This window comes from Dermacentor variabilis, chromosome 4 (assembly GCF_050947875.1).
Source record: "Dermacentor variabilis isolate Ectoservices chromosome 4, ASM5094787v1, whole genome shotgun sequence".
Classification (NCBI taxonomy): domain Eukaryota; kingdom Metazoa; phylum Arthropoda; class Arachnida; order Ixodida; family Ixodidae; genus Dermacentor; species Dermacentor variabilis.
The window spans coordinates 117,352,936-117,380,047 of NC_134571.1; the positions used below are offsets into that span (position 1 = coordinate 117,352,936).

General features: G+C 45.4%; 2 protein-coding genes across 2 annotated transcripts in view; one reads left to right on the forward strand and one right to left on the reverse strand.

The window, feature by feature from the left end:
* Positions 1-27,112, reverse strand: part of LOC142579665 (uncharacterized) — a 238,284-nt gene that overhangs the window by 70,892 nt on the left and 140,280 nt on the right. The window lies entirely within an intron of this gene.
* On the forward strand, positions 1,565-14,245 carry LOC142577906 (uncharacterized). Its single transcript, XM_075687332.1, has 4 exons — positions 1,565-1,743; positions 1,881-1,999; positions 13,682-13,821; positions 13,963-14,245. Exons 1-3 carry the CDS (start codon positions 1,647-1,649, stop codon positions 13,811-13,813), a joined length of 348 nt encoding a protein of 115 aa, XP_075543447.1. The 5' UTR covers positions 1,565-1,646; the 3' UTR covers positions 13,814-13,821; positions 13,963-14,245.

Consider the following 27,112-nt stretch of genomic DNA (forward strand, 5'->3'; position numbering starts at 1 on the left):
TATATTATTATCTGCTGTGTGTTGCTACTGTACGATGTATTTATCATATCCAAGGCCCAAGCAGTAGCTGACGCTGCATTCGTGCGCCAACATCTCCTTATATCATGCCGATAAAAAAAAGAACGAAAAAAAACGACGCATGGCCAGAGGCCTCTAAGCTTGCGTATAGATATTGAGGAGACAATATCAGAATATACGGTTATTATTTCACTCAACGACAAAGATAGTAAATCAGTGTTAGTAAGGACCTCTGATGACGAGCAAAACACGATGACCCTTCGTGGTCAATGACTTCCTTTTTACCCGAGAACCGGAGAAAATCGTAAAACGAGCACACGCCCATGTTGAAGAGCCAACTAAGCGTGACCGACAAACCATAGTGGGTTGAGCTATACACCCATGGGCACCAATGCAAATCAAACCCGTCAGTGCGCGCGTGCTAAATACTTTCAAGGTCGTCATCATAGTCAAAAAAGATACGCGCCGGCCTTCTGGAGTAGCACACTTCTCGAGCACGCCATAAAACAAGTCAATGCACAGCAAACAGCAGCTACTCGACCATCGCAGATCTACTGAAGTCGCGCTCCCTACGATACAATCCGCCAACTCCGCTTGTGCCTCGAGGATGGAGCCTTCGGGCCGTGCTTCGACCTCCCCTGCTGCTGGACTCGACCCTAGTCTGTACGGCTACGCCATGCTTATGGAAGTCGGTTGCAAGCTGCCGACGAGCACCAGCAGCAGCGACGACAGCAGCAGTAGCAGCTCTTCCAGCAGTGACAGCGGAAACAGCGACGTCGCGCTGGCCGGCCCGTCCCAGTCAAAGGACATCGAAAGCGTGCCGTCCACTTCCAGCTCCGCAGCCGTCGTCGTTGAAAGCGAGCCACAGATCTGGATTCAGCCAAACCTCGTCCGTCCGGCGGACTTTCCTAGTGACCACGCGGACATGGTTCACGACTGGAGCGAATGGCCCCAGTTCCCTCCCAAAAAGAACGCGAATCAGCATCGGGAGATCGTGGAGAGTCTGCCGGCCAAGCTTCCCCATGTCACCCTCGTCAACCAGCGCGAGTTCCTGCTGTCTAGGATGGAACTGCTGATACACACACAGGGCAGGCGAGTGCTTTTTTACAGCCGACGTGGTTTCGCGCCATAGTGCACGGGGGTGATCTCAAAACGGTTCGCTTTCAGAAGCGTTGCAATATCGCACTCCACAGGGCAGCGTGCTGGCTTCCGTTGTTGGCATGAGCGTTCCGAGCACGCATTAGCGTCCCTGCCGAGAAGCCTCACATGCCACATCGTGGTGTACATGCTGGTCTGAAAAAAGAAACAGTGAACAGTAATGACGCGAACGATAATCCCTCTCATTTTGCGAAGGCATCCCTGCAGTTTAAACCGATTCAGCAGTGCTGAGAGCAAGATGGTTGAGTCGCCCATGTTCGTGCCTACAGGCAGCGCATAATTCAGATACTAGGAACAAGCACCTATGCGGTGACCCACGTATATTACTGTCTGATCATGTCTTTCTCACTATGGCATCGTGCAATCATGTTTTAGCTGCTCGTTTCGACACGTGCTTGCGTATCCATCGCGTGAAAACGGTGTTCGTCAAAAATGACCGTGCCTCGACTATCTCCCTCGCATGCAGGTTCATGAAGCCAGCGCCTGTGTTTCGGATTACAAACTTGGTGGATCACTGGCAGTACAAGGCCTGGCTCACCTTCACGGATTCCACTGCGAACCAATGCGGTCAGTCTGAGCCGGACGCTATCGTCGTCGGCCTTATCGCCGCCTCCCGAGAAAGGCGTTTTTCTTTACATTTTTGTGTATGTCTATTTGTGGCGAAGCGAATTTAAGCCCTAAAGTGTATCCTTGGACTTGCGCAGTTGGTGAGTACTGCCACCCGGATTCACCGCGGCCTGGTTGCTGGTTGAAGGGCCAGGTGCTGTCGTTTTCCAAGCTCAAGCTCTTCTCCAACGAGAAAAATATCCCGAACCCGCCTCCGGTAAGAGTTCGTTCGCCGCTTCCCCATTTTAATCGCGCTTGCTAGTTAGGTCGCCGTTCGTAAGATGCACAATACTTAGCGAGTTCAAAGAAGCGTACGCTTTGAACTAACACCCTGGTCAGAAGGCCCTGGGTTTTACCTAGCTCTAGTGCCGTAAATATTCAGTTCAAGTGCAGTGTGCGATCGTTCAAAACTGGCCCAGCGACATTTGGGGAATCCGTCAACAAGACATGACGGCGCGAGTGCTACAAGTTGTTACCGTACTTACCTGTACGATATTTTGTTAGCCCAGGGAGGAACGTGCTCTTATATTTATACTCGTCGCTATACCTGGGGGAGGGGGCTATTCTACAAGGGACCACCTAGTCGACATTTCCATTTCGTCTGCTGCTGAATTGGCTAGAGCCGCCTGTTTCCTTCTGGCGCGCACTCCAGCTCAGCTAAGCAGAACTTTAGCAGTGGGCGAAATCGACATGTCCATTCGGTGGACCCTAACAGAATACTCCCCTCCCCCCTTCCTGATTTCTGGCTGGTCACTATATCTTGTTTAAGAAAAAATGCGGCACACATGACCAAATGCCCCTAGGAGAAGAAACTCTGATTACGGTAATTTTCGCTGTTATAGAATATGGCTTAATTAACGGACGCCGCGACGTAACAAATAGGTTGACCGGTGTACAGACCTCACGTCGAGTTGTCGGAGCTTGTCTGATAGTTAACTTGTTACTTGCAACGCCTCCTTGCACCTAACGCATGTATCCCTGAGAGATAAGGAGCAAGGACCAATGCGTGCTATATACTTATCATCATTCAAGGGACCAAAGACTGTCTTTTGTTGATTTCAGTAAGCTGTAGCTCTTTGGCATATTCTGTTCTCCACCCTGCTTTGTTTCTTCAAAGGGAGTCGGAAACGGTAGTGATGTCGCAATAGCCGCATATCGTTTTGTGGGACCAACGCATGCCTATCCTAAAGAGGCCCGCGCACCCTTCCGAAAAGACAAATACGCAAGTGTGGGTCCTGTGGATGGAAATTTCTTTTTGGAAGGAAGGCCCACTTCAATCTCTGGCCGCAATGACATTGGACGAGGTTCTGCACTAGACCGCACTGACAAAGGTGTATTGTTTATCTGTAGGACGGAGAAGCGCGCTTTGATGAACTTTTTTTTTTTCGGAAGACTCGAAGTGGTCTCTAAACACCTCGCCTGGAAATTTGACCAACGCGATGGTATATGCGTGCGAGGATGCCTTTAGGTGAATACTAATCCGAAAGACTTCCCTGAAATCCCCTATTAAAAGGCCTTATTTATACACCATATTAACATTCTTCCAATTGAAGAATATTTGTAAACATTCTGCCACCTTCCTACCGATACCCTAATAACAGGTCTTCATTACACACCATATTAACATTGTTCCAATTGAACCATGTTTGTAAACGTTCTGCCAACTTTCTACCAATCACCTATTCACATATGTCTTTATAAACCCTAGTATCATCCTATCAAGAATTGGCCACCGTACTTCAATTGAAGCATGTTCATATATGATCTGTAAACATTCTATTAACCATCCACCAACACAAGTCTTTAGGCTCTGTAGTAATGCTCTGGCAATATTTTACTTACATGTGCTTATGTACTTGCTACTGAAGTTTTACTCTCCCTCTAGTAACATTTGTCCCACATACGACCTAGTAGTATAGTGTAAAAATTTGTCAGTATGTGTGAGCATGTTGGTAAAAGGCAGGATGCAACCTAGAAGGTGCATGTACATGGAAAACAAATGTAAGTTTGCACTAAAAGAAGTTTATTCACACAAAAATATTTACAGAATTGCGAGAGAAGTAATACAGAAATTAATGAAAAATAATAAATGAGTGGTGACTTAGTTGAATATGGCACTGCAGCTGTCGCATAATCTCTAGCAAGCATCGATTATAATGTATTTTTACATTCAGAGTTGATGTCTCTCAGAATGTTTGCAGGGTGAAGCCTGCACAGAAACAAAATGGTCAGTGTTAACATAATGCTCACGTTAGCACACGACAGACATAGAACAGCTTTTTAACAAGGTTCACATGAAGTCTAAAGTTGTAACCGTCATCCCTGTTTACTTGCAGAGGAGATAGCAAGGATGGGGCACATTTTGCAATGCATATCCTTTGCTGCGTTGTATTTTCTACGTGTTATTAAAATTAGGAAAGTGTGCAAGGTCGTTTCCGAAAAAAAGGGAACAGCCTAAAACTATTGTTATATCCCCCAATGTTGTGGCCTGAATAAATTCAGTTTCTCAAAATGTTTTCTTAACCAATTATCTGCATAAATAATTGACTCACTCAAAAGATCCAATTACATGGTTTATTCATGGTGACGCAGAGAAGGTGGGCGCGCGAGCGCTTACTCAAAACTGTTTATTTTTGGAAAGAGAACGTAAAAGCGCCAGCTAGCTGCGCCGAGCATGTGCAAAACGTGTCCGTGTCATCTATTTTTACATAAACAGATTACAGAGCTTGAAGCAGTATTAAAGAATTCGAATTCTTTGTCAGTGATAGCAACGAATGGCTGACTGATGCATTTTTAAGCACGCCTTATTATATGGAACGCTTCTGTAATTTGACGTGTTCGTTTATTTTTACTCGAAAACAAAATATCAGTGTCAAAAAATACTGGTTCACAATGACATAGGTTGCAGCGGTTAGACAAGTGCGAACGATTTTCTTTCACATTCGCACTTGTCTAACCAGTGCAACCTATGTCATTGTGAACCGGTTCGCTGAAACATATGTCATTGTGAACCGTGAAACTATACGTTCAATATTTTACTATCTCTCATCCTGTACAGCCAGAGTAGGAAAGAGCAAAGAGTGAGTTCATGATCAGACAATATTTACCAGACATTAGGTCATTGCGAATGCTGTGAAAACGAAGTATTTGTACGCTTCGTGTTTATAGCAACTTCAAGCGAACCGCATGACGCGGTATAGTTCAAGTATGTAAGAAAATCGTTCTTAAAACATTTCACGTCGTTACTGTTCGCGCCATAATAACCTGCCAAAATGCAGCATAAGAAACTGAAATAAAATAACATCAAAATAATATGTTCTTTTCTGTCATTCTTCATAAACATATCTTTTATTATAATTTGGAGACAGATAAAACTTCAACGCAGTGCTGTCTTGAGGAACCGCTGTTCGCTATTTGTGCAGTGTGCAGTTTAAAACACGGACAGTGGCAATATTAAATTACCTCACGCGACACTGCATCGCAGCTGGCAGAGAAGCTGCAGAAACATTCACATCACGGAACGAAGAAAGCACCGTGGGCGTCGCAAACACGTTGCTGGTTGGCTTGCAACGATGAATTAGGCACAACACAGCATAAGCATAAACAGCAGCAAAAATAGCTAGATTGCTGCTACAATGCGCGACGAAACACCTACATCGTTCCGACCGTACCATGCCGGCGTCGCAAAGGAACTGATCGCGATTCTTCGTGATTTGGGAGAGGGCAAGTACGCCTAATTCTTCAGCACAGAATTAAGCGTACTTTCCTTCTCCCAAATCACAAAGAATCGCCGTCAGTTCGTTTGCGACGCCGGCGTGGTACGGTCGATTGGGACGGTCTCCTTCTTTGCCTCGATTCGGACCACTGTCAAATTTCTCCGCATGCGCGAGATAGGCATGTGACATTCTTTCCATCATTCCGCTTCGCCTTGACCCCCGCGGAACTAAAGCCCCGTTTTACGCCGAAACATGCCCCCCTCCCTCCCACCTTGCGATGGTTGACTCAGACCTAGACATTCATCGCTTCTCGGTGAAACATGTGGCCGGCTTTTGTGTGCGCACCTCTTTCTCGGAACTGCACTTGGAGGAATGTACCTCGTGGCAGAGGTTGAAAAAATAAAAGGACAAGGTAGCTGGCTCAATTTTGTTGTGCCTTTAGGGACTGTATAGCTTTATATTTCGAGGCAAATATTGTTCTGAAAACCAGCCTTTTTTCTGCAAAGGTAATAAACATATAAAACTAAAGTCATATTGGGTAAATTATGTTGTTATCCTATTTTGCGCAAGAACATCCTTTAGCGCTTGCCGCTTTCAAAGAAAAAATTTTGCTTCATGGCGCCCAGCGCAAAATAATGCTCAAGCCTATTGTAGTAGTATTTTTATAGCCAAATACATGTCCAAAGCATGGTGGCTATGGCGTTAGCAGTTTTCAGACGCCCGAAGCACGGCAAAATTATGGCCTTTGATATCCTGGCTCTTGGTATCCGGAATGCCATAATTACAGATGTCATGTTGACCACTTGTTGGAGCTCAAAATTTTGTAGCCGTGTTGTGAAGCGAAATCACTGAATATTAAGAGTGCATAATTATCTCTTTTCAATCTGTTTTCACACACAGCAAGCTACCATCGCCGTAAAGCAGATCAGTTGACGTAGTAACTTTGCCTTTACTTTGATGCAACGTCCTATTAGTTACCTTTAATGTGCAGAAGCCGTCGGTATGAGACAGGGACGAAAGCGCGCGAATAGGGACGCATAGAAAGCTACATTTTTTATTCAGTAAGGCTAATTTCATTATTTTTTTTCACAGAAAGGTGTTACCTGCACAGAGTTCAGCTTTTCTTTCTGTTCGACCTGTGCGCTTACTCAGGTCGACACTCGCGGTCACTCAGCAGCAGCTGTATTTTGCAGCCTTCTGGATATTTGAGCGAAAACGTTCCAGCGCCGTGTTACCATGAGTTCCGGCTCTTTTTCTTCTTTTTAACAAATAGCGTGACGCTACTGCGCTGACGCGTCCCAGCTCAGGGCGTACTATTTAATCCGCGGAGTGCACTGATCTGATTACCTCGTTGCAAAGCTAATTGGTGGCCTTGCAGTAGCAGTGTGTGGTAAGGGCCGATTTACGCTCGAGCCCCACGCCGCACCACCCGCCGGCCCGCACGCATGTGGTCGGGTGAAAATTTGCGCATTTCGCGGACTGGTACACACATTTCGGTTCACACTGCATGTGCGAGCCCAGTGTATGCCAATATTTGTGAACCAGTGTGCGAAATGTGCTGTTTTCTGCACCACCGCACGCGTCACGGCTCAAGCGTAAATCGGCTTTTAATTAACCAGCCCCAAGGCGGGGATAAAGCTGTGCAACTGGTGCGCGGCCTGCACAATACTGAGCTATCGCACCGGTCAGGTGGTGTAGCGCAAACAAATTTCTCGGAGTGTGCTGACGTCACCGCACGCTCACGTAGTCCAGTAGAACCTTTAAAAAGATTAGTTCTAACAGTTAACGAACATATTTCTTTAAACATTTTAGTAGCACTCCGTCAACAATTCGCTACCGACTTGTATTGGGGCTATGATTTAAAACAAAGAGCTTGATTCCTGAGTATGTCATATATGGGCATGAATGTGTTTTAGAAAAAAATATCAAAAACTCTCAAGTTACTTCCCATTCTAAATATTTTTCGGCAAAGAGTACTAGCTGTGGACGTATTGAGGATACATGTTCTTCAGAAAAAAAATAGTTTGATGGTGTATAGTAAAACATTCTTTACACACAAGTAACGAGCGTTTTGACGCAGTTCTGAAGTTTTCATATAGACGAAAGCTAGAAGACATATTGACGGGGCACTTAAAATATAATATTTGCAAAAGTATGAAGGAAGTCTTTTAACGGCTTATTTAAAATATTCTTTATACAAAAGTAAGAAGGAAGTCTTTTGACTGTGTATTGAAAGTATTCTTAATACACAAGTAAGAAAGAAGTATTTCGACAATGTATGAACAAATGTTATCAGAATGCAAATGTAAATAGACTGTCAATAAAGTAAATGGAAAGCTGGTAGACGTTCTAAATAATCTTAATAGACATTTTTGTAAGGCTTACTCGCACTGCCCACGGACACGAGGCAGTCGTTGGCGTCAACGTAATTGTACTGTTTAATCTTCACCTTCCATAGAAGCCTTTTTTGCGAGGTCTCGAACGTGAAAACAATCGCCAGCCATTTGTCGAAAAGAACCGCAGCGCGCAGTACCTGGTAATCTTGCTAAATTCGCAACTTGGTGGCCGTTGAAAGTGAGATCGAAAAAGGCGGACGGCGCAGAAGCGTTTCCTCAGCGTTATCTTTAGCTCGGGCCCAACTCCGACGCAGCCTGTTCAACGCAAAAAAAAAAAGTTTTTCTCAGATAAGTTCTGGACCGATTTTAATGAAATTTAATGCATCCGAGCGATAAAGCTAAATTATAGTGACTGCTGGAAGCGGAATTTCGATTTAGGCAAAACAGAGGTGAGGTGTGCAGACAGGACACAAGAGTAGAGAAGTGGACAACACGAACGCCGTTTCTGCTTCCACTCCTCTACTCTTGTGTCCTGTCTGCACGCCTCACCTCTTTTTTGCATAATGAATCCTTAGCGACTAGCTCAGCTTTCTGTCGTTCTAAGTTCGATTTAGGGCCTGAATTTTGTCGAAAGAACTTTCAAAAATTCGAACACTCGATAAAAAAAATAGAAATATGAGGTTTACAAATTAATAGCTCTCCGTCAAGAACAGATATGACGGCTGTGTAAACGGCATCCATTAGATCATTGAAAGTAGACAAATTAGATATGTCAATTTATATATTACGTAAGTTTGTTACGTTGTGTACAAGCGTGCTGCAAAAGCTGCATTTACACATTACTAAATTTTTGAGATTCATGTGTAACGGTACGTCCTCATTTGCGGAAATAAGTGCGCGCTTATTTCGGCAGCGCCATGGTGGTGTCGTCTTCTCGTCTCGTGTTCGACTACCTTTCGCGCTGTTAACGCCAGGATGGAAAACCGAGCACGAGATAGGTGTTCAGCGTGTTGCCGTAGCCACGCGCGCGTTTTGCTTCCCGAAGCATAGAATACTGCACGAATGCCATATATTAACTGGAACTTTAAGCAAGAATTATGCTGTACTTAGTAACAGTCGACTTACGTACTTACTCTACGACTTACTCGCAGAATACATCCGAAGTACCATTATTTCAGCGCCAGGTCTCGCCACTTACTGGTTTTCAGACTTCCATTGCCAAATTAAAATTATAATCCCTAATTAGATCGCGAACAGCCTGCTGGATTCTATCACTGTAAGTCATGGTAAATTCATTTCCATCAACGTCTCACAACACATTCCGGTCAGTTGTCAATCCCTTTCAACGTATCGTTGAAAGGGTTCAACGCGTTCAACGTATCGTTGAAAGATGTCCATCTTGAGACTCGTAAAAGGCTTACAACTGTAGAACGAAGGGTCTCCGATGCAATTTTTGTGGAACCGATAAGAATTTCGCCTGTCGTACGGAACGCTTTCCCGCTATAATTCAATGTAGCAACTCCTTTCGTCGCAAGCTGTAGCAGACGATCGATCCTCATGCATTTTCAGGTTGAAGCGCGCCATTGTTTTAAAGAAACCTCTTCATATATTGCATTTGTGTGTTTCTTTTCGAAGGCGCACTAGTTACTGTGCGTGTACACGTGTGCCATTGAAAATAAGCATAATGTAGGCGGCATAAATGCAAACACTCTCGATGATCTCGTGTGGAAAGCCAGTCAGACATCGATCTCTCGAATGAGTGACATCGCTCACATACTCCACGTAGAGTGGGCAGATACGGGTGTAAACGTGCGGAACGATGCTACTGCGATATGCTGCGATGTAGATGTTTAAAACCTAATATTAGACGCGTTACGCAGCGCACTTGAATTTGCCTCTCGGTGATCGCAATGATGACCTGCCCTACGACTGATTGCGTTTGCACAAAAATAATTTCGGAGTGATTTTAAAGGCACACCAAAGGTAAAAAAATATGAGCTGCATTAGAACATTCCGCTTCTCTTACTTAAAAGAAAAATCGTGTCAGGCGAGGGGACCCGAAAAGACTCCAAAGAGCAAAACCGTGGTGGATGGCGCATTGAACTTTCCGAACCAGATTTGATTTTGAAAATGAAATTTGACGGCATCTGCCTGGGCCTAGAATTCATCGGTGAAGGTGTACTACATTCTTTTGTAATACGGCCAAAAAAATGAACTTCAGGAGTTTCAACATCGAATACTTAACCGCAGCGGCCAAAACATGGAAAAATATTTTGAAATGCGTAACGTCACTAACTGCAGCGGCTCTGTCGCGACATTCAAAAAGTGAAACATCAAAAAAAATTTCTTTTATAAACCACTCTAATTCGGCGAAAGCAAAGTTTTGAGAGAATATATTACAACTTTAAACTTATTTGCTGTTTCCCTTGGGGGGGGGGGGGGGAGGTTTAAACACGGGCGGCTGACTTCAAACCTCTGGCACGTTGATTCGTGCAGATATCGCAACGCTTTACAAAAAATATTCTCTAATCCTAGAACTCTGAGTGTCAGATAATCTACATCTCTCCTCAACTGAGCACCGCCGATAAGCGTGGTTCCCCCTGATATTTCGCAAATGCCCATGTGTCGCCTGTGTGTAATGTCTTTGGAGCATGCTGTGTAATGCATAGTAGTTGTCTGGGGTTGCCCAATTTAAGTGGTCATCCAATATTCTGTGGGCATAATTCTCATCGTTTATGACTGCGAATTCAAAAGTTCCAAAGAACCACACGCTGCTTCCCGCGCCTTGATTTGGCCGCCATTCGAGATAAAGCTTTGATATGTTGCCAAAAGCTGTTGTCTGTAGTCATTCTTCTTTCACTGTCTTTTCTAAAATAAATGCACGAAGTATACATGTTTGACATCAGTGATAAAATTCGTATAAGAAGTGGATAAGAAACTGTAAGGACTCGGGAAGATAGATCAGTGTTGATTACGAATTCACAGCTTTCCATGAAGTGACTACGGAGGCGACCGCAGACTTCCGCGGGCCATTAAAGAAGCGTTCAGAAAGTTCACGCCGGAAAAGAAACCGGCATTTCCTTTAGACGTCCTGGAAGGGCAACCTTCGTCACTGAATTGGAACGCTAACCGCGCACTCATAATTGATATAAACTAGTATGTCATCAGTAGACGGCAGCCATCGATTTTATAAAGTTGTGAACGGTGAACTTAGCGGAGCATAGTGCGTGGTTGCCAGTGCTCAAAGATGGTTCGGCGATATACATCGGCATAACATACACCCATTCTTCTTGTCTTTGGCAGCGTCGATGTATACATTCACGACTAATACTTGCAGGCCTTGAACCCCTGTAAACTAGACTAAAGGATTCAAAAGGCTATCCGACAGGAATATTTAGCGCATCTTGAAATTCTAGGATGACTAACAGCTTAGATTCTTGTTGTGGTTAAGGGAAGTTTAAAAATTACCTGGTATTCAGATTGTTTTTGTTGACTTTCTAGTTTTCTCTTCCCATCTCCCTTATCGGCCACCTATCGTTTGGGTCGGGAGATAAGCGCGACGATGGCACGTGACCTCCGAGATTGGAATATTTCGGAGGCTATGGTAGACAGCTTGTACTGGTTGTACCGTTCACCGTAGATCGCCGGACATGGAAAGCACAATTATAAAGCGGTCCTGGCTTCCACTTTCGCGCTTTCCGGACTCACGCACAGATAGATTCACTTAGGTGCACCATGTATGCGAGATTCAAAGCGGAATAGCATAGCGTTCCACGCGTAAGCTACGCTATACCAGAACTCGCTTTCTGCAAAGTTCGTTTGTGTAACGGTAACGCCATTTCACTTAATCCTGCTATTATAGTACTGTTAATTTAAACCTTTCTTATTAGTGCTTTCGCATTCACAACTCTTAAGTGATTGGGTGTCCTCGGATTTTTGTTTTATAGCTAAGCTTTCTTTGACTCTTCCTTCGACTTTCCCACTGCTGCTGTCGCGCACACCGCGTCGGGGGCTGGTTTAGAGCGTGCATGAGATTCGCGAGTAAGAGGGGAAAGGCGACGCGAGAAACTCGTTTTCCCCCCTCCGAGTCGAATGCGCACAGTGCCTTCTGGAGCTCCCTGGTCGTCGCCACATTAGCCTCTTGACAACTGTAATTATCCATACGCACCCTCAGAAGCCTACCAGAAACTGCAGCGCGTCCCCTCCGCGTCCCCTCTGCATGCAGGCCACAGGGGACGCAGAAATGACTGTAGAGAGAAGGAGAGGGAGAAGAGGCAGTTCCCATATACGAGAGGGGAGAGGTGAGCAGTTGCAGGGAAATAGGCCAAGCTTAAATAATTGGTACGGTACAGTACCTTGCTGCTATTTCTAAAGAATAAACTGCATGCAAATATGTCAAGCGGGCAACTTAAGCAGGGCATGCAGAAGCAGAGCCGTGTTAATTAACGCGCACCGCAGAGTCCAGCAGGCACTGCGGAAGCAGTCGACCGTCAAATCAACACTTCTGTGCCCGCCGCGATAGCTTTACGGCTATGACATTGCTAGAGTTCGTGGATTCCATCCCAACCGAGGCAGCCGCATTTCGACGGGGGCGAAATAGCAAACGCACCTGCACTTAGATTTTGGGACACGTTAAAGAACATCACGGTGTCAAAATTAAACCGGAGTACGCCACTACGGCTTGCCTCATTGTCCGAGTCTGGTTCCGGAACGTACGGCCCCATAATCGAATTCAAGTTTTATAGTTCTGCCACAATGCGATGTGCCATGTGAGGAAATGACAACCTTCAACCCTCTCAGAGCTTATAAAATATGGCACACTACAACGCCCCAAGTAAACACATCTCCTTGTGCGTTCTATGTACTACGCAGACAAAGAGCAGTGGTACCTACAAGGTAATGTTTAACAACAAGCCCCTCTCGTGGTAGCCTAAATGTTGAAGAAATTAAGCTTTAGCCGCCAACACCACCACTAATCAAATCGAAGCTTCGCTTACATCGATTCCCACAGTACGTGGGATCTGCATAATTTTTCTTTTGGATTTCGGCCATTGCGGTTGTGCAAAAATCCTTGAAACTTCCAAAGTTGACTTTTGTAGGATACAACACAGACAATTTTACATACAGAAGTACAACTAGGTTCGAGGAGACGTCACTGCTGGCTGGTACAGGAGTTTCGCTTCACGGCGACGGCACCACCAGTCTTTTGTTTGCGCGTCTGTACAGGCTTACCATGCTGGCGTTCTCGCTGCAAGAGTGGCTTCTTTTTTCAATTCTTGGCATAGGTGGAGGGTAATTTGCTAACATACCACAAATGATTTTTCCTCTTCATTGTAGCTTAATGACTGGAACAGAAAAAAAAGCACAAAGCTATCATCCAAACCACATAATTGATAAGGCGCTCCTGGCAACAATGCGAAGCACGTAGCGCTCCCTGCAAACATTTCCCGTTAACGATTATTGTTGCGCAAGCTGCCACAGTGATGGCAGCATGCAACGTGAGGAGCGACGTTCCTAGCCTTTCGTATATAAAAGAACCAGCCTAACAAATGATATCAATGTTGTTGCAGCACCGCATTGGGGTCAGCGTGCTGTCACAATTACCATTACTCTAAAGCAATAAAGCATCGCATAACCCACTTAGCAGTTGCAGTGGTGGTTTTCAACAGCTGTGCTGGACATCCACTTTCACAAGGCTGGGACCGCGAGTCAACTTATTTTTGTAAATATGTATGTCATATTAGTAATGAAAAATAAGCATGCAGTCTGTTCCCTAGACCAAGGCCTTCCCCTCTCCACTCCAAACTAAAAGCTCAACACCAGAAACTGCCCTCCTTTGTCTTGCAGATCAGTCTGAGGAGTTTCCGCACTTACCGTATCCAAGTGAATGTTGGGATTTTGGACGATTACGGACACATCATCAGCGCATCGGTCGTCCGGCAATCTGTTGGTCACCGCTTCATTGCCGTCACAAGTTGAAATTCTAGGTGGGTGTCGTGCTTTGCATGATGGCTGTTTCCTTTCCAAATCTGTACATTTCACTGTCCTCTTCTTTCTCTCTCTCTTTTCATCCTACAGCAGATGAAACCACGTACCGTACTTTATTTTCATTATTTTTTTGCTTCTAGTCTCAAGCCCCCAGTCAAGAAAGGGTTCAAGACTAAGGCACGCTAAGCAAAGCCTCCCTCTGATGCTGTGAGAGCAGTGCGTGGTATTTTACCAAAGCTCTAGCTAACACACGATGCTTCTTTCTGCTGAAAACTATGGTTTGCTTTAGAAAAGTGGTTTTTACAATAGATGTACTTATTCAAATTTCACTTGCATGAATTTGTTATGACCATAACCAGAAATTGCAATGTCTTGTACACGATTTGTTTTCACATGAAAAAATAAAATTTTTCCATCCAATTCCCATTGCCCCTAGCCTCATTTTGTCATGACAAGCATCTGGCGCGTGCAAGAGCACCTGTAGTATGGCGACACACAGCGTCCGAAGTTAGAAACAAGTTTTCATGATAGGGGGGAGGGATTAGGTCACAACCTATAGGGCCGTTTTGGTTTTTATTCTAATGCCCATGTCATGCTTTAGCGAGTTAGACCCAAGTAAGTAGTCGCGTAGTGAACTGAATTTCAAGTAGAAAAAGAAACACGGCTAATGCTTACCATGCGGTGGTGAAGAGGGCCACTTAGTGGCGACTGCGGTGCTCCCTCTCCTTGTATCGGTAGCGGTCCCCTTCGCGGCTCCGGTCTCTGTAGTCCCGCTCACGCCTGCGCGACCGGTCACGCCTACTCGACTTCTCTTGGCGTGATGATCTCTATGGGGACCGGTCCCTCTCCCTGGAGCGCGGACGGTCCTTACTCCTGCGCATTGCAAAACACGCAACAGGTGCACATGAGAAAGGCGTTCGCGAAATCAGAACATGCAATAATTTTCATTCAATTTTCATTCATTCAAAAATGAAATCGGTGCAACCACACATGATGCTGATTAGGTTGTATGTAACATGCAATCTCGGCTACAAATGTTTACAAGAGAGGGATCCAACCGCATCTATGGAGCCCATACCTTTATATTAAAACGCCATATTACAACACCACAGATTGAACAGACGACAATACTCACCTCCAAACAAGACCCTCTCACGTTAAGACGCCGTAACATGTCGACAATTACAAACCGATCTATACCCCCATGTAAGCAGACTACACGCCACACACCCCACACTATACTCATACAAATGTCCCCTTTGTAACAATTACGCTTCCCTATATCACACCACACTGGCGTGCCCCAACGTGAAGGCAGCCCCACAAATACCCAACCCCACACCCGAGCAGTGGGAGGCCGTGCTGACTAGTTCGGACCCTCGTAACCTGCAGCAACTGATGCGGCGGGACCGGGAGACAGCAGGAGCCGTGGACTAAGGGCGCCTCGCGCACGAGCAGAAAGACACCTGCTTGTCCTTTCCTCTTTTTTAAAATAATTTTTTATCCTCCTCCTCCTCCTTACCGAAAGAAGTTTACCAGTAAAACCGGGCAACATCTCCACTCATAAAGATAACTTCTCTTGATTCGACCTTTACAGAACTGAACAAATTAAGCTATGCCGCAAGCTTAATGTAACAGGACGCAGAAAAAAAGGAAAGCCCAGGAACTGCTCATTTATTCATCAGTAATTGGACATTTCTAACTTGCACCCACTTTCCGTGTTCAAAGTAGAAATCTAATGTGCACCCATATTTTTTTTTTTTAGCGAGAAAAGCGTAGCATGGGGGGGGGGGGGAGAGGCCTCCTGTTATGGCAATATGAAAAGACGAAATCAGCAAACTTTACCTTCAGAGAATAGAAATTTACACTTAACGGTCCATCATTAGGTGTTACTCAATCTTAATTGCTACAAACCACAACACGTGTTTCATACAGTCCATTGGGTTTGATATTCTACGCTTATGAAACGACTTCGTAACAAACACAAAGATCTTTAGAATGAGCTTTCGTAATCAAAGACAAAGTAGCACGTCATCAATGTCGTCGTGATACGTGACAATGAGAACCGCTGCCATCGCGTGCGGTTTTGCATTGTATCCGATTGCATCACGTGCAGGCAATATTCAGACCAATCTTCAAATGCACACAGAGAGTGAGAGAGAGAGATCCGAATTGAGTGAACACCGTAACCATTTGATGCGCTCTATCGTTTTTGCTTTAAAGTCATACTAGGGAAGGCTGATAATAGGCATTTCTGGTGGATGATGATGTGTGTTCAAGGCCTTCACCGTTTCCTAACGGGGTTGCTATTGGCGCCCCCTTCGAGGTCAGGCGCGTGCATGTTTACCACTCAAGTTGGAATTATTCAGCGAAGGCCAAATTTGGGATCGAAATAACGAGTCTAGGCCAACAGACGAGCACGGTTGCTGGCTGGAACCTTCGGTCGGGATTAAACTAACTGAAAGATCAAATTAATGGAATTCTATTAACGATCTACATGACCGATCGCAATGATAACGAGATGCCAGTAAAGGCAACAGCAAGAAAAATGCACATTTCGTAAATTCCGAAAGCGTGTGCGTAAATAGACCAAACTATAGATGATGATAGGAATGCAGGTTGTGTTAGGGCCACGACGACAGACGTTATGCAGCTTTAAAGGTCGTCAGTCTAACCTGCACACGCAAACTCAAATCATCGGTCACAACTGAACTAACATATTAGCGGCACGCATTCCGCAAAGGTTTGCAGCCTGTTGCCAAAGAAACCAACAGTGAATTTTTGTCACGGCCAGACTGCCTCGACTATTATAGGCCTACTCGGCGCTGCTTCATCGGGCATCGGCGACTAAAGTTACTGTTCGGTGTTGAATCGACCTCAGCCGGTCTCTAGGGGAGCGCGCGGTTTCCTTCTTACGGCCTTCGCATTCGCCACGGAAGCAATGGGAGTCTTTCTCCAAGAGTTACGCCTTTCGCCGCCGCCAGGGGCGCGACGACCCTACTGTTAGTAATGTTCCTATATATGCTCCCGCAGGGAGCAGAGTTGCGCATACCTTTTCCGGCGCCGCTCGCACCGCTATTGGCCGAGCGCGAAAAATGACGTCAAATGATCCGCGTCGCTGCGAAGCCAACTTTACGGGCGCATCGCCAACTCATGCGAATTTGTCGTTTCCGTCAGTGCCATCGCCATTGCAATCAGCGGACCGTCGATCGTGCGTTGAGAGGAGCAGCTGCGGGTTTCAGGTACGGTATTCGACGATGTGAAGTCAAGGACCTTGGTGAAGTGATACGAAACACATCGTACTGGCACTTGTATTCCAGTATGACGGGGTGCGGCACACCACACTGCACAAACCGCACGGAAGTCAGCCATAGGAGTAAATGCTTCAGCCAAGCAAACTAGCTGGAGACACACTGATACTATAGTGAGAGTGTTGTTGCTAACAAGTCTGGGCTTCTTGAGTTTGAATGCGCCGTTCAGAGTTTAAAATTGAAATGAATAATATGTGCCTCTCTCGTCAACCGCAATTTCTGAAGAGCTAGGACATCGTTGCAGAAAGCACACAAGGGAACAAGGATAAAACGGGTGCTAAGTTGGCATATGCATATTTAGCTCGCGAGCTGTGATAATTGTAATATATTCCTTCTCCGTGTGAAATTTTGAGAACAGTAAAATTGATTCTAGTCAATTTATTGTCTTGAAGTGCACAGGCTTATTTATTTTGTTAATTGCTGCCATAGAAGCTAAGCCGCAACTGTATGTGTGCTAGCTTGTGAGCATCATGTATCGGCCAGTGGAACAAAAACTTGTCGTTCATTTAAACACGCTAGAAATCTACGTTGTGCTTTGGTGAATGCTGTTTCCTGTGGGCGGGAGTGGAGTGAATGCACTGTTCAATGACGTGAAATTTCCTTGCCTCTGATGCGATAGGTCACAAAGCTTTGTAACCTGGCTTTCTGGCCAAAAGCTGCTTCAGTGATTTCATTGATTTGATACAGTGTCTTCAACTACTGGCTTTTTTCCGAGTGGTAAGAGATCAGGAAAAATTTGTTGTCAGATTACAGTCTGCACTATGTGAATAATTACTCTGCAAGTTTGCCATCTTGATGTGATTAGTGCAATAAAAATAACCTACTCTTAATAGATTGTTGCCTTTCCAGTTTCTTTGAATTCTGCCCCCAAGGTTCCAAGAACCAGCACACTTGGCCTGCTGCCAGCAGCCGTTCATGCATTCCCTTGTATGAAATAAATTTGATCGAGAAGCTCTTGCATCTTTAATCTTTTTCTACTGGCAGATTTGCTGCTACTATATAGCTGATTAGTCTGCGGTATGAATGAATCGTAAAAGCAAACTTTGCTTAAAATGTGCGCATGTGAACATTTGAAATGCGCTTAAATCTGTGTCTGCACCGCATGTATCAAAAACGTGCAGCTGTTGTGAACGATGGTTTGTGATAAATGACGCTCTGTTAACGGTCACTGACATAACTGCAGGCACGATAGCTCTCTTGGCGACGGTCATTAATCGGCTGGTTTCGGCAGCCAAAATGCGCTAAGTGTCCACCTTACGTGTGTGAAGTTTTAAACACTCTTTAAAACATTTCTTGCTTTCTGACAGTGATAAGACAACTTCATATGCATGCTGAAAATCATTGCACCGCATTTTGTGGCAACGTACTGCGCGTTTGCGAGCGAACTTTGGAGCTGTTCGAGCCACGGGAGTATTTTATTTTGGGGAATGGAAGGCGGTCCTACCCCCTATTTGTGCGTTCATGTGTGTGTTTGTATATGCGTGTTTACATAGGTACATACAAAGTTGCGGTTGGTTGGAAGCCCACCCCCTACGACTGCACGAATGACTCGTTCGAGCGTAGCCTGTATTAAGAAGTGCCCTTTGCTAAGCGCCTGCGAACAATTGGCGCTTGTAGCTCGCGACCACTAGAGAAAAAGGCGGAACACCGCGCGGCATTTGGCTCCTGCGCGCACGAGGAGTGGCTTCGCTGCAGAGCTGGATCACGACGGCGGACCTATGCGCAACTCTGCTCCCTGCGGGAGCATATATAGGAACACTAACTGTTAGTAAAACCCCTTGATAACTTGAAAGTAGCGACACTCTCCTCCTCACGGCGCTATCCTCCTCGATTCTCCTCTCCCGCCGGCTGCGTACGGCACGCTTTTCCTCCTGGGCTCCCGCGGACGGGCCGCAGGATTCTACGGAGGCGTGTTATTTTGGGCCAGTTGCGCGCCCCGGTGGGGTTGAAAATATTGAGAAATGCTAATAACAGCGTCGATAATGCTGGAGGCAACGTTTATGAGGAGGTTGGTTTTTTCTTAAAGCCGTTTGAACAGGATATACCGAGGTAAAGGGAGCTTTGAGGCGAGTTCTATACTCCAGACAATTTTTCAGCCACATGATCAGATGCTTTACTTCATGCGTCTGATCTAGTACTGCTTGTGACACATCCCTTTGTGTGTGGCTTAATAAGCGAAAGCCTTAGACCTCTGTTTCAAGGTCCCGTTGTGAGCTACAGAAAATATCACGTGAGCGAAGGAAGGCGGGAAGCGAACCAAAGCATGTGCAGCTGTGTATAAGAGATGATTAATGATTAGCAAAGTAATGAATGATTAGTGATTGGATTAAGATGAATTCGGGTGTATTAAGGAGGTTTAAAGTGGATTAAAGTCGATGAAGGCGCACTTGGGTGAATGAAGTGGATTAAGGTGCATAAAGGAGGACTAGGTTGGGTTAAGGTCAATGAAGGTGTATTAGGGTGGATGAAGGTGCGTTGAGGTGCATTAAGGACGATTACAGTGGATTAGGGTGGAATAAAGTGCATGAAGAAGGATACGGGTGGATTAAGAAGGATTAAGGTCTATTAAGGAGGATTATGGTGGGCTAGGTGAATTAAAGTGAAAGAATGAGGATTAGGGTGCATTAAGGAGGATTAAGGTGTACTAAGGTAGATTAATCTAGATTCGGGTGGATTAAAGTGAATTAAGGACGATTCTAGTGGATTAGGGTGGATTAAAGTGAATGAGGGGGTATTAGGGTTGATTAAGGAGGATTAAAGTGCATTAAGGATGCTTAGAGTAGATTAAGGTCGATGAAGGTGGATTAGGTTGCATTAAGGAGTAGTTTCGTGGATTATGGTGGATCAAAGTGAATGAAGCAGGATTAAGGTCGGTGAATGTGGATTCGGTGGTTTAACGTGCATTAGGAGTATTATGGTAGACTAATCGGCCTTAATACTCAGTGAACCCTAATTCAGCTTAGTACGTCCTAATCCACCTTAATACAACCTAATCCACCTACATCGCCCATAACGCACCTTAGCCTATCCTATATGGTCATAATCTTCCTTTACCAATACTAATCCATCATAATCCGCCTTCATCCACCTTAATCCTTATTCATGCACCTTAATCATCCTTAATAGTCCCAATCTACCTTCATACACCCTAATCAACCTCTATCAAACACAATCCAGCTCCACGGTCCCTAATCCACCTTAATATACCCTAATCCATTCTAATCGGTCTTAATCCTCCTTTATCAACCCTAATTCACCTTAATCCACATTAATCGGCCTTAATCTTCCTTTACCCCCTTAATCCTACCTAATCCTCGTTCATGCACCCTAATCGGTTTTAATACCGTTTCATCAACCCTTCACCTCAATCCACCATAATCCACCTTAGTCCTCCTCCACCCACCTTATTCTTTATTCATGCATCTTAATCCTTCTTAATGCACTCTAATCAACCCTGATCCACCTTATGTCAATCACTAATGATTCATTAATTAATTTCGGTGCTTTGGGTCTCCTCTGGCCTTCCTTGGGTCACGTGAAACTTCCAGTTTACAACGCGACCTTGACACACAGAGATCTAAAGGCTTTCGCCTTAAAACTTAAAAAAATTCAATGTTGACAAGCTAACGCTCATCATCTGCAATACAACGGGTATACTTGCCACTAATTTTTTCAGGGTGCAAAGCTGAATCTATAATGCTGCACTTCCAACTGAATAACAACAGTTAGCGACATGCGAGGTGATGGAGCCGCCCCAGAATAATAATAATAATAATATTTGGGGTTTTACGTGCCAAAACCACTTTCTGATTATGAGGCACGCCGTAGTGGAGGACTCCGGAAATTTTGACCACCTGGGGTTCTTTAACGTGCACCTAAATCTAAGCACACGGGTGTTTTCGCATTTCGCCCCCATCGAAATGCGGCCGCCGTGGCCGGGATTCGATCCCGCGACCTCGTGCTCAGCAGCCCAACACCATAGCCACTGAGCAACCACGGCGGGTATTAATTAACTTCGGTGCTTTGGGTCTCCTCTGGCCTTCCTTGGGTCACGTGAAACTTCCAGTTTACAACGCGACCTTGACACACAGAGATCTAAAGGCTTTCGCCTTAAAACTTAAAAAAATTCAATGTTGACAAGCTAACGCTCATCATCTGCAATACAACGGGTATACTTGCCACTAATTTTTTCAGGGTGCAAAGCTGAATCTATAATGCTGCACTTCCAACTGAATAACAACAGTTAGCGACATGCGAGGTGATGGAGCCGCCCCAGAATATTAAGCACACTTTGGAGAACCGCAACAAAAACGCTGGTGAGCAGGCCGGAAGAATGAAAAAAAAAAAAACGCAGCATTACGGGGTGCTTTGCTACGAGCTATAAGAAAGACGCCTCAGATCGCAAACAACGCTAATCGGCATTTGTCGGAACAAAGTTCTTTCGACCAATGTCATGCAGCCACTGCTTCCTGCGCAAGCCGTCACGCTTTCCTTGTGGTATCATAACGACGGCATAACCATCTTGAGGCTTTTTGCTGCAGTTATATCTGCAAAAGCACGACATAGCGCTAGCACATAGAGCAGGAAACACCGCGTACAACGTTCGCTACGCCGATCTAAAGGGCCGAGCCAGCGGTGCTCGGGAGGAAAATGGCGCGAACGAAAAAGAAAAACACAAGCAAAACTCAAGATCCGCGTGTTTCCAAGGGCAACGGCAGGGAGACCAATCGTCGTGCAGAAAAACGGGGGCAGAACTGGTTGCCGCAGGGGGAACGCACAAGGGGCGAGGAGGAGGCGAGGAGGTCGCGCGTCGGCGGCAGGGTTCAAAGAGTGTCGCTACTTTCAAACTATCAAGGGATTTTAACTGCTAGGGACCGCTCTCTGCCCGGCTGCTTCTGCGGCGGCGGGTGGTGATCGGCTGGTTTCGTGCTGTTTTTCCGCTGCTTCTTGTTCAACGATTGACCGAAACGAAAGAAAACAAAAAGCAAATGATTTATCTACATGTCAGCCAATAAGTTCACACGGGAACGGAGTTTTCATAGAAAAATTCGAACCATAGAAACATCAAAGGTCCAATCACTCTCGTTCCTGAAAGGTATGACAGGGAAATGACAGATGTTGCGGTCTGAAATACCGAAGGTCGTATTTCGGTCAATTTCTTGCATGTCTCATAGTCCATGCCGAAGTTAAGTGCTGGTAGAGAACTTAGTTAATGCGAAGGTTAACGGAATGGTTTATGGGGGTTTAACGTCCCAAAGCGACTCGGGCTATGAGGGAAGCCAATATGAAGGGCTCTGGAAATTTCGACCACCTGGCATTCTTCAACGTGCACAGGCACTGAACAGTACACGGGCCTCTAGAATTTCGCCTTCATAGAAATGGCTCAGTACCTTAGCACTCCAACCACTGAGCCATCGTGGCAGATACATATAAGTTTCATTGCCGCCATATACATTGCTTTCTTTTTCTCGCCACATTGTCAGGAATAGGGGGTATCGTCTCCTGACTCGGCTACCTGACGACGCCATTGTCGCCACTGCTTCCGCGAACGGCATTCCTCGCAGCTGCGTGTCGAATTATGTCTCGAATTCCGACTCATCCCCCTTTACGTTGGTTTTCTAAGAATCCTCCCAAGGTCCGAATTCGCCGATCTTAACAATGTGCAGAAAAGCCTGCCAACTTGACTTCTCTCTTATGTGCGAAGCGCAAACGTCACTGTCGGTCTGCGTTTGCTTTTTTTTTTCAGCTTTTCAGACTTTCAAGCTTTTCAGACTGTGAACTTTTCTTCTTTTTGTTTGGCGCTCTTCTCACTTCAACAGCGTTGTTCATGCCATTTTCTTTGATGGGAAGTTGTTGATCACTCGTACTAAACCGACCGAATCTGCAATAGATGTGCGTTAGTCGCGATGCTATGATATGTAGAGTGTTTCAGCCAACTGATATGTCCTGAACGTAAAACATATTGAAGTTATGGATCTGAGCGCACCGCATTGGACACCTTGAATTTAGCTGTGAATTAATTTGTTTTCGTTTCTCTGAATTCGTCCAGCGTCATGAATTCATGCTAAATCCGCTTTCGTGCAAAACAATAACGGCAGCGCTTGAGATTTCAGGAGCTATATTTTATACGCTTCGGAATTCTTAGGAATCTGTCATATAAACGCTTCAGGTCGCTTATAATTCTACACACTGGTTAAAACCCGTCACTAGGGAAACTGAAGAGGCTGATAGATTTGTTTCTCTCCAAATTTAACGGGTAGAAAGTGTTGACGTGAGTGTACCAAAGCCTCATGCGACCATGCAGTCATACTGAAGAAGAGCACGCGATGGCGCGCGGTAGTTCGTCTGTTGTTTATAACTCTTAGCTGTCAAATCGAAGAGGCTGATTGCGCGGTCTTTGCATAATGCATAGGGGTGAAATATCAGGCACTGACGGTTACCACTCACGCGGGACGGACTTGGAGCGGGCGCGCGTTCTCCTTCCGCGAGAACGGCGGCCGCAGCGGCGGAGCAGTGGGGAAGTGGCGACCCCACCGCGGTGCGGTGGGAGGCGGAAACAGACCCCATTGCGAAGGCCGCAAGAAGAGAAGAGCGCGCACCCCTCGAGACCGGCCGTGAGTCGACAGAGATCTATTTGCAGCAGCTACTCGACATTCAGAAAGCCGACAAACAGGGTTACCAGATTGGGCTAATAATAGCCAAATAGGGCTACTTTTTGTGCGAGTTGGCGTCAGAATTTTCGTTTTGGCTATGTGGCTATTTTTGGGCTACATCTGTTTCCTGTGTAACAAAAGTAAAAATAGTTAAGCACATGCAAATGAAAAGCACGATGGAATTAAAATGCAGAATACAGCAGGTTAAAGAAATTGAGCGCGTCTGCTACAAAATCAAAATTTGCAAGTTCTACGTTAAAGAACACATATGCTTGCCAAAAGGTAAAGGATAGCGGCCTTCTGATAATTTTAATTAAGAAAGCTGGCCTAAGGAAGCATGTCTACATCCGTGAACTAACGCTACCCGCGCGCGCACAAGCGAACATAAACTGTTGCTTTCTCCACATGTGAGTTTTCGGCGTCCTACGTTTTAAGCATGAGATGCTTCTAGCTCCCGTGGACGGTGCACCACGGGTGACCTCTGCGCCAGAACAGAGGGCGAACAGCGAGCTGAACCTAACGAAAGTTTGCCGAATTTTCTGCTTGCCGCGTGGCGCCTACGTGGCAATTCGCTGGGGCTCTTCCTGCCCAAATTGCCCCAGCTCCAACGCCAACGTAGAACATATCCTGCTCCGTTCAGCCACCACAGCCATGCGTTCCCTACACAACTCCAAACCCTCCTCCTGTCTTTGCTATCACTAATACCCGTACCAAATGCCGCCGCCGAACGAGTGTTCAGCCAGGTCTCGCTCATTAAAGCCGACCTTCGAAATATATTGTCGAACGAGGCATTGGCAGCGCTCCTATATACACGTGAAGTTTGGCCTGGCCAGGAACAGAGGCTGCTGCAAGGATTTTGAACCCGGCCAAGAATTTTAGTCCCGTTTCAGCTCTGACATTTTGTACGGACCAAGCAGTTCCACTTCGCAATAGGCTCGTGACGCTTAATCGTATTGACAGGGGTACTCGTTTATGTTGATCGGGCTACCACGTTTCAGCGCCTAACAACTCTTATCGCACAACGCAGGGCGCGCCTGCATGTATCGGAAGTTTCTGGAATGTTATCGATGGTTCCATCCGCTGTCTGTCACCGAACCTTGTGTAATCTGAATGCATGCACGCGCGAAGCCTAGAGTATAGAATTTTATGCAAGACACGTGGTTCCCAGCTGTTAGTCTGGAACATTCGACGACTGATGTATGAAAGCCGACGCGCTTGCCCCGCTGATCAGATTTTGACGATCGCCGGCTGTCTTCGCCGCTGTCGCTGTTCTTTAAGTGTAGCCTGTTTTTATGGGTATAGGTTCACCGAATAAAAGTAAATTTCGTCTTCCACAGTATTGATACTGTGTTCATTATACGTCACGACCACGTGACATCAGCATACTATTTTATGTATATATATCGTACTAGATTTTGTACCAACCGCCATCTATTGTGTTAGACTTTGTTTTGCAATTCTTCGTAGTATTTAATTTAGTGCATTGTGTGGTGGTCAAGCGAAATTATCATGAGCTGTAAGTAATAATACTGAAAGCCTGGATGCACGCCATTGCTTAGCGCGTGTATTGCGCGGTGCTATATGCGTGTTGTTCTTTTCATGATTTTTTGGTGCTCTGGAAAAAATAAAACAGTGAATTTGCAATGAAGACTGCATTTGCCTTATCGTGAATTTGCCTCCGTGCCTCCGTTTCTGCATTCCTGGCGCTTGTGCAGCCTCCGTGACGATGAGTGCGGAGGTCATGCGTGGGAAAATGAATATGTAGGTATTATTGCCGAAAATGAATTCAATATGCTTAAGAAATGACTGCACAAAAATACAAAGCTCTTTGGATATTTTTGGGCTACCCAAAAGTTTCGCTTTTGGCTACATTTGGGCTACGGCGGAGGCCCAATTGGCTGCCTGTGGTTGGAGTGATCTGGCAACCCTGCCCACAAGCTGCCTCACAAAAAAAGGCGAGTGCTTGGTATGGCAACAAAGTCGTTCACGGACGCCACTTTGCTTGCGACGCATCTTACGGCGGCCTCTCGTTCCTGATGCCGTTTGTGACGCACAGTCTCTTTTCGTAGCTTTGAGCAACTCGTCACAAGACTAGCTTTGGATTTCCGCTGCAAGAACTAGCGTCAAAAGCCGGTTGTATGCATTTATGAACAGAAGAGAGGGTGAGCAACCAGTGACCCTCCAGATTCAAAATCTTTGGCAGGTGCCGAATAATTAACCCTAAACCTGCCACTGTAAAGAGTGTGGACGGCACATGTTCTTGACCGTCAGCGCTGGCTGTGCGGGCTATGCGCGGGGATAGTCACGTGATGCGTGGCTGTTTGATCATTGACCTAAATTCTCCTGATGATAACCAACCTGTTGTAATTTTGGGACTACCCTTCCATATTCTGGAGAAATACTGGAAAGCAAAACTTTCTGTGCAATAAATAAAATTGCGACAAAACACAAGTCCACCATTAAATGAGAACCTCGTTTGTATTCATTATGACAGAATGTCAAAATTTTATTAGTTTAAGAGTAAAATAAGCATTTGATTCTATTAAAAAAAGTACCGCTAAAAAGCTCTTTCTGGCTTTGTATACTAGACCCACGGTGTCTACCAAGTTCACATTTCCAAATTCGCTGTTTTTCACTTTCCCTGAGTGTCTTTGCGAAAATTCCCCGAGTGACACAGAACTTCGTTTTAGGTCAAGACGGGTTGACTCCATGTCGCCCGATGCTGCCACTCTCTAGTAAGCCTGTAAAAAAAAAAAAAAGCACGACGTAATACACTTTCAACAGTAAATATTAATGTTTATTTTATTCAAAAAGAAAACGGAAGGGAGGAGGTAGTAAAGTGCCCAGCGCATAAAGTAGCTTTAAAAAAATAGTAAAAACCATTGCAAATCGAGTCGTACATCCTCAAATACGAATAAAAAGGAGATGCATACAGAATAAACTATCTTCGAAAATGAGCAATTTCTATAGACTCATACCAAGCTCATCGGTATGCGGCCTGAACTTTGTCATAGGTGAGATTCTCTCTCAACAGTTGGTAAGTAAACCTCCTGTCCTGGCATAGTCTCAGCCCAAGCAAAACATCTGAGTGTTGTGTTTCAGAGCTTTAGAGAGTTTATTTTCGTTTGGATGAGGGACACCAGCATCTCGGTTATGTACCCTCTAGGGAGCGTACTGCTGCAAAAGTTTTTCAATCTGGTTCACGAATAGCCGAGATAGAAATATTTCAGTGCCGCGAAGCCATGATTTCAGGAGGCGAGGGCCGCTGCCAAGAGAGACACTCTTTCCACTTGCCTCGTCGAGCCACCGCAAGCGAAATTCTTTCC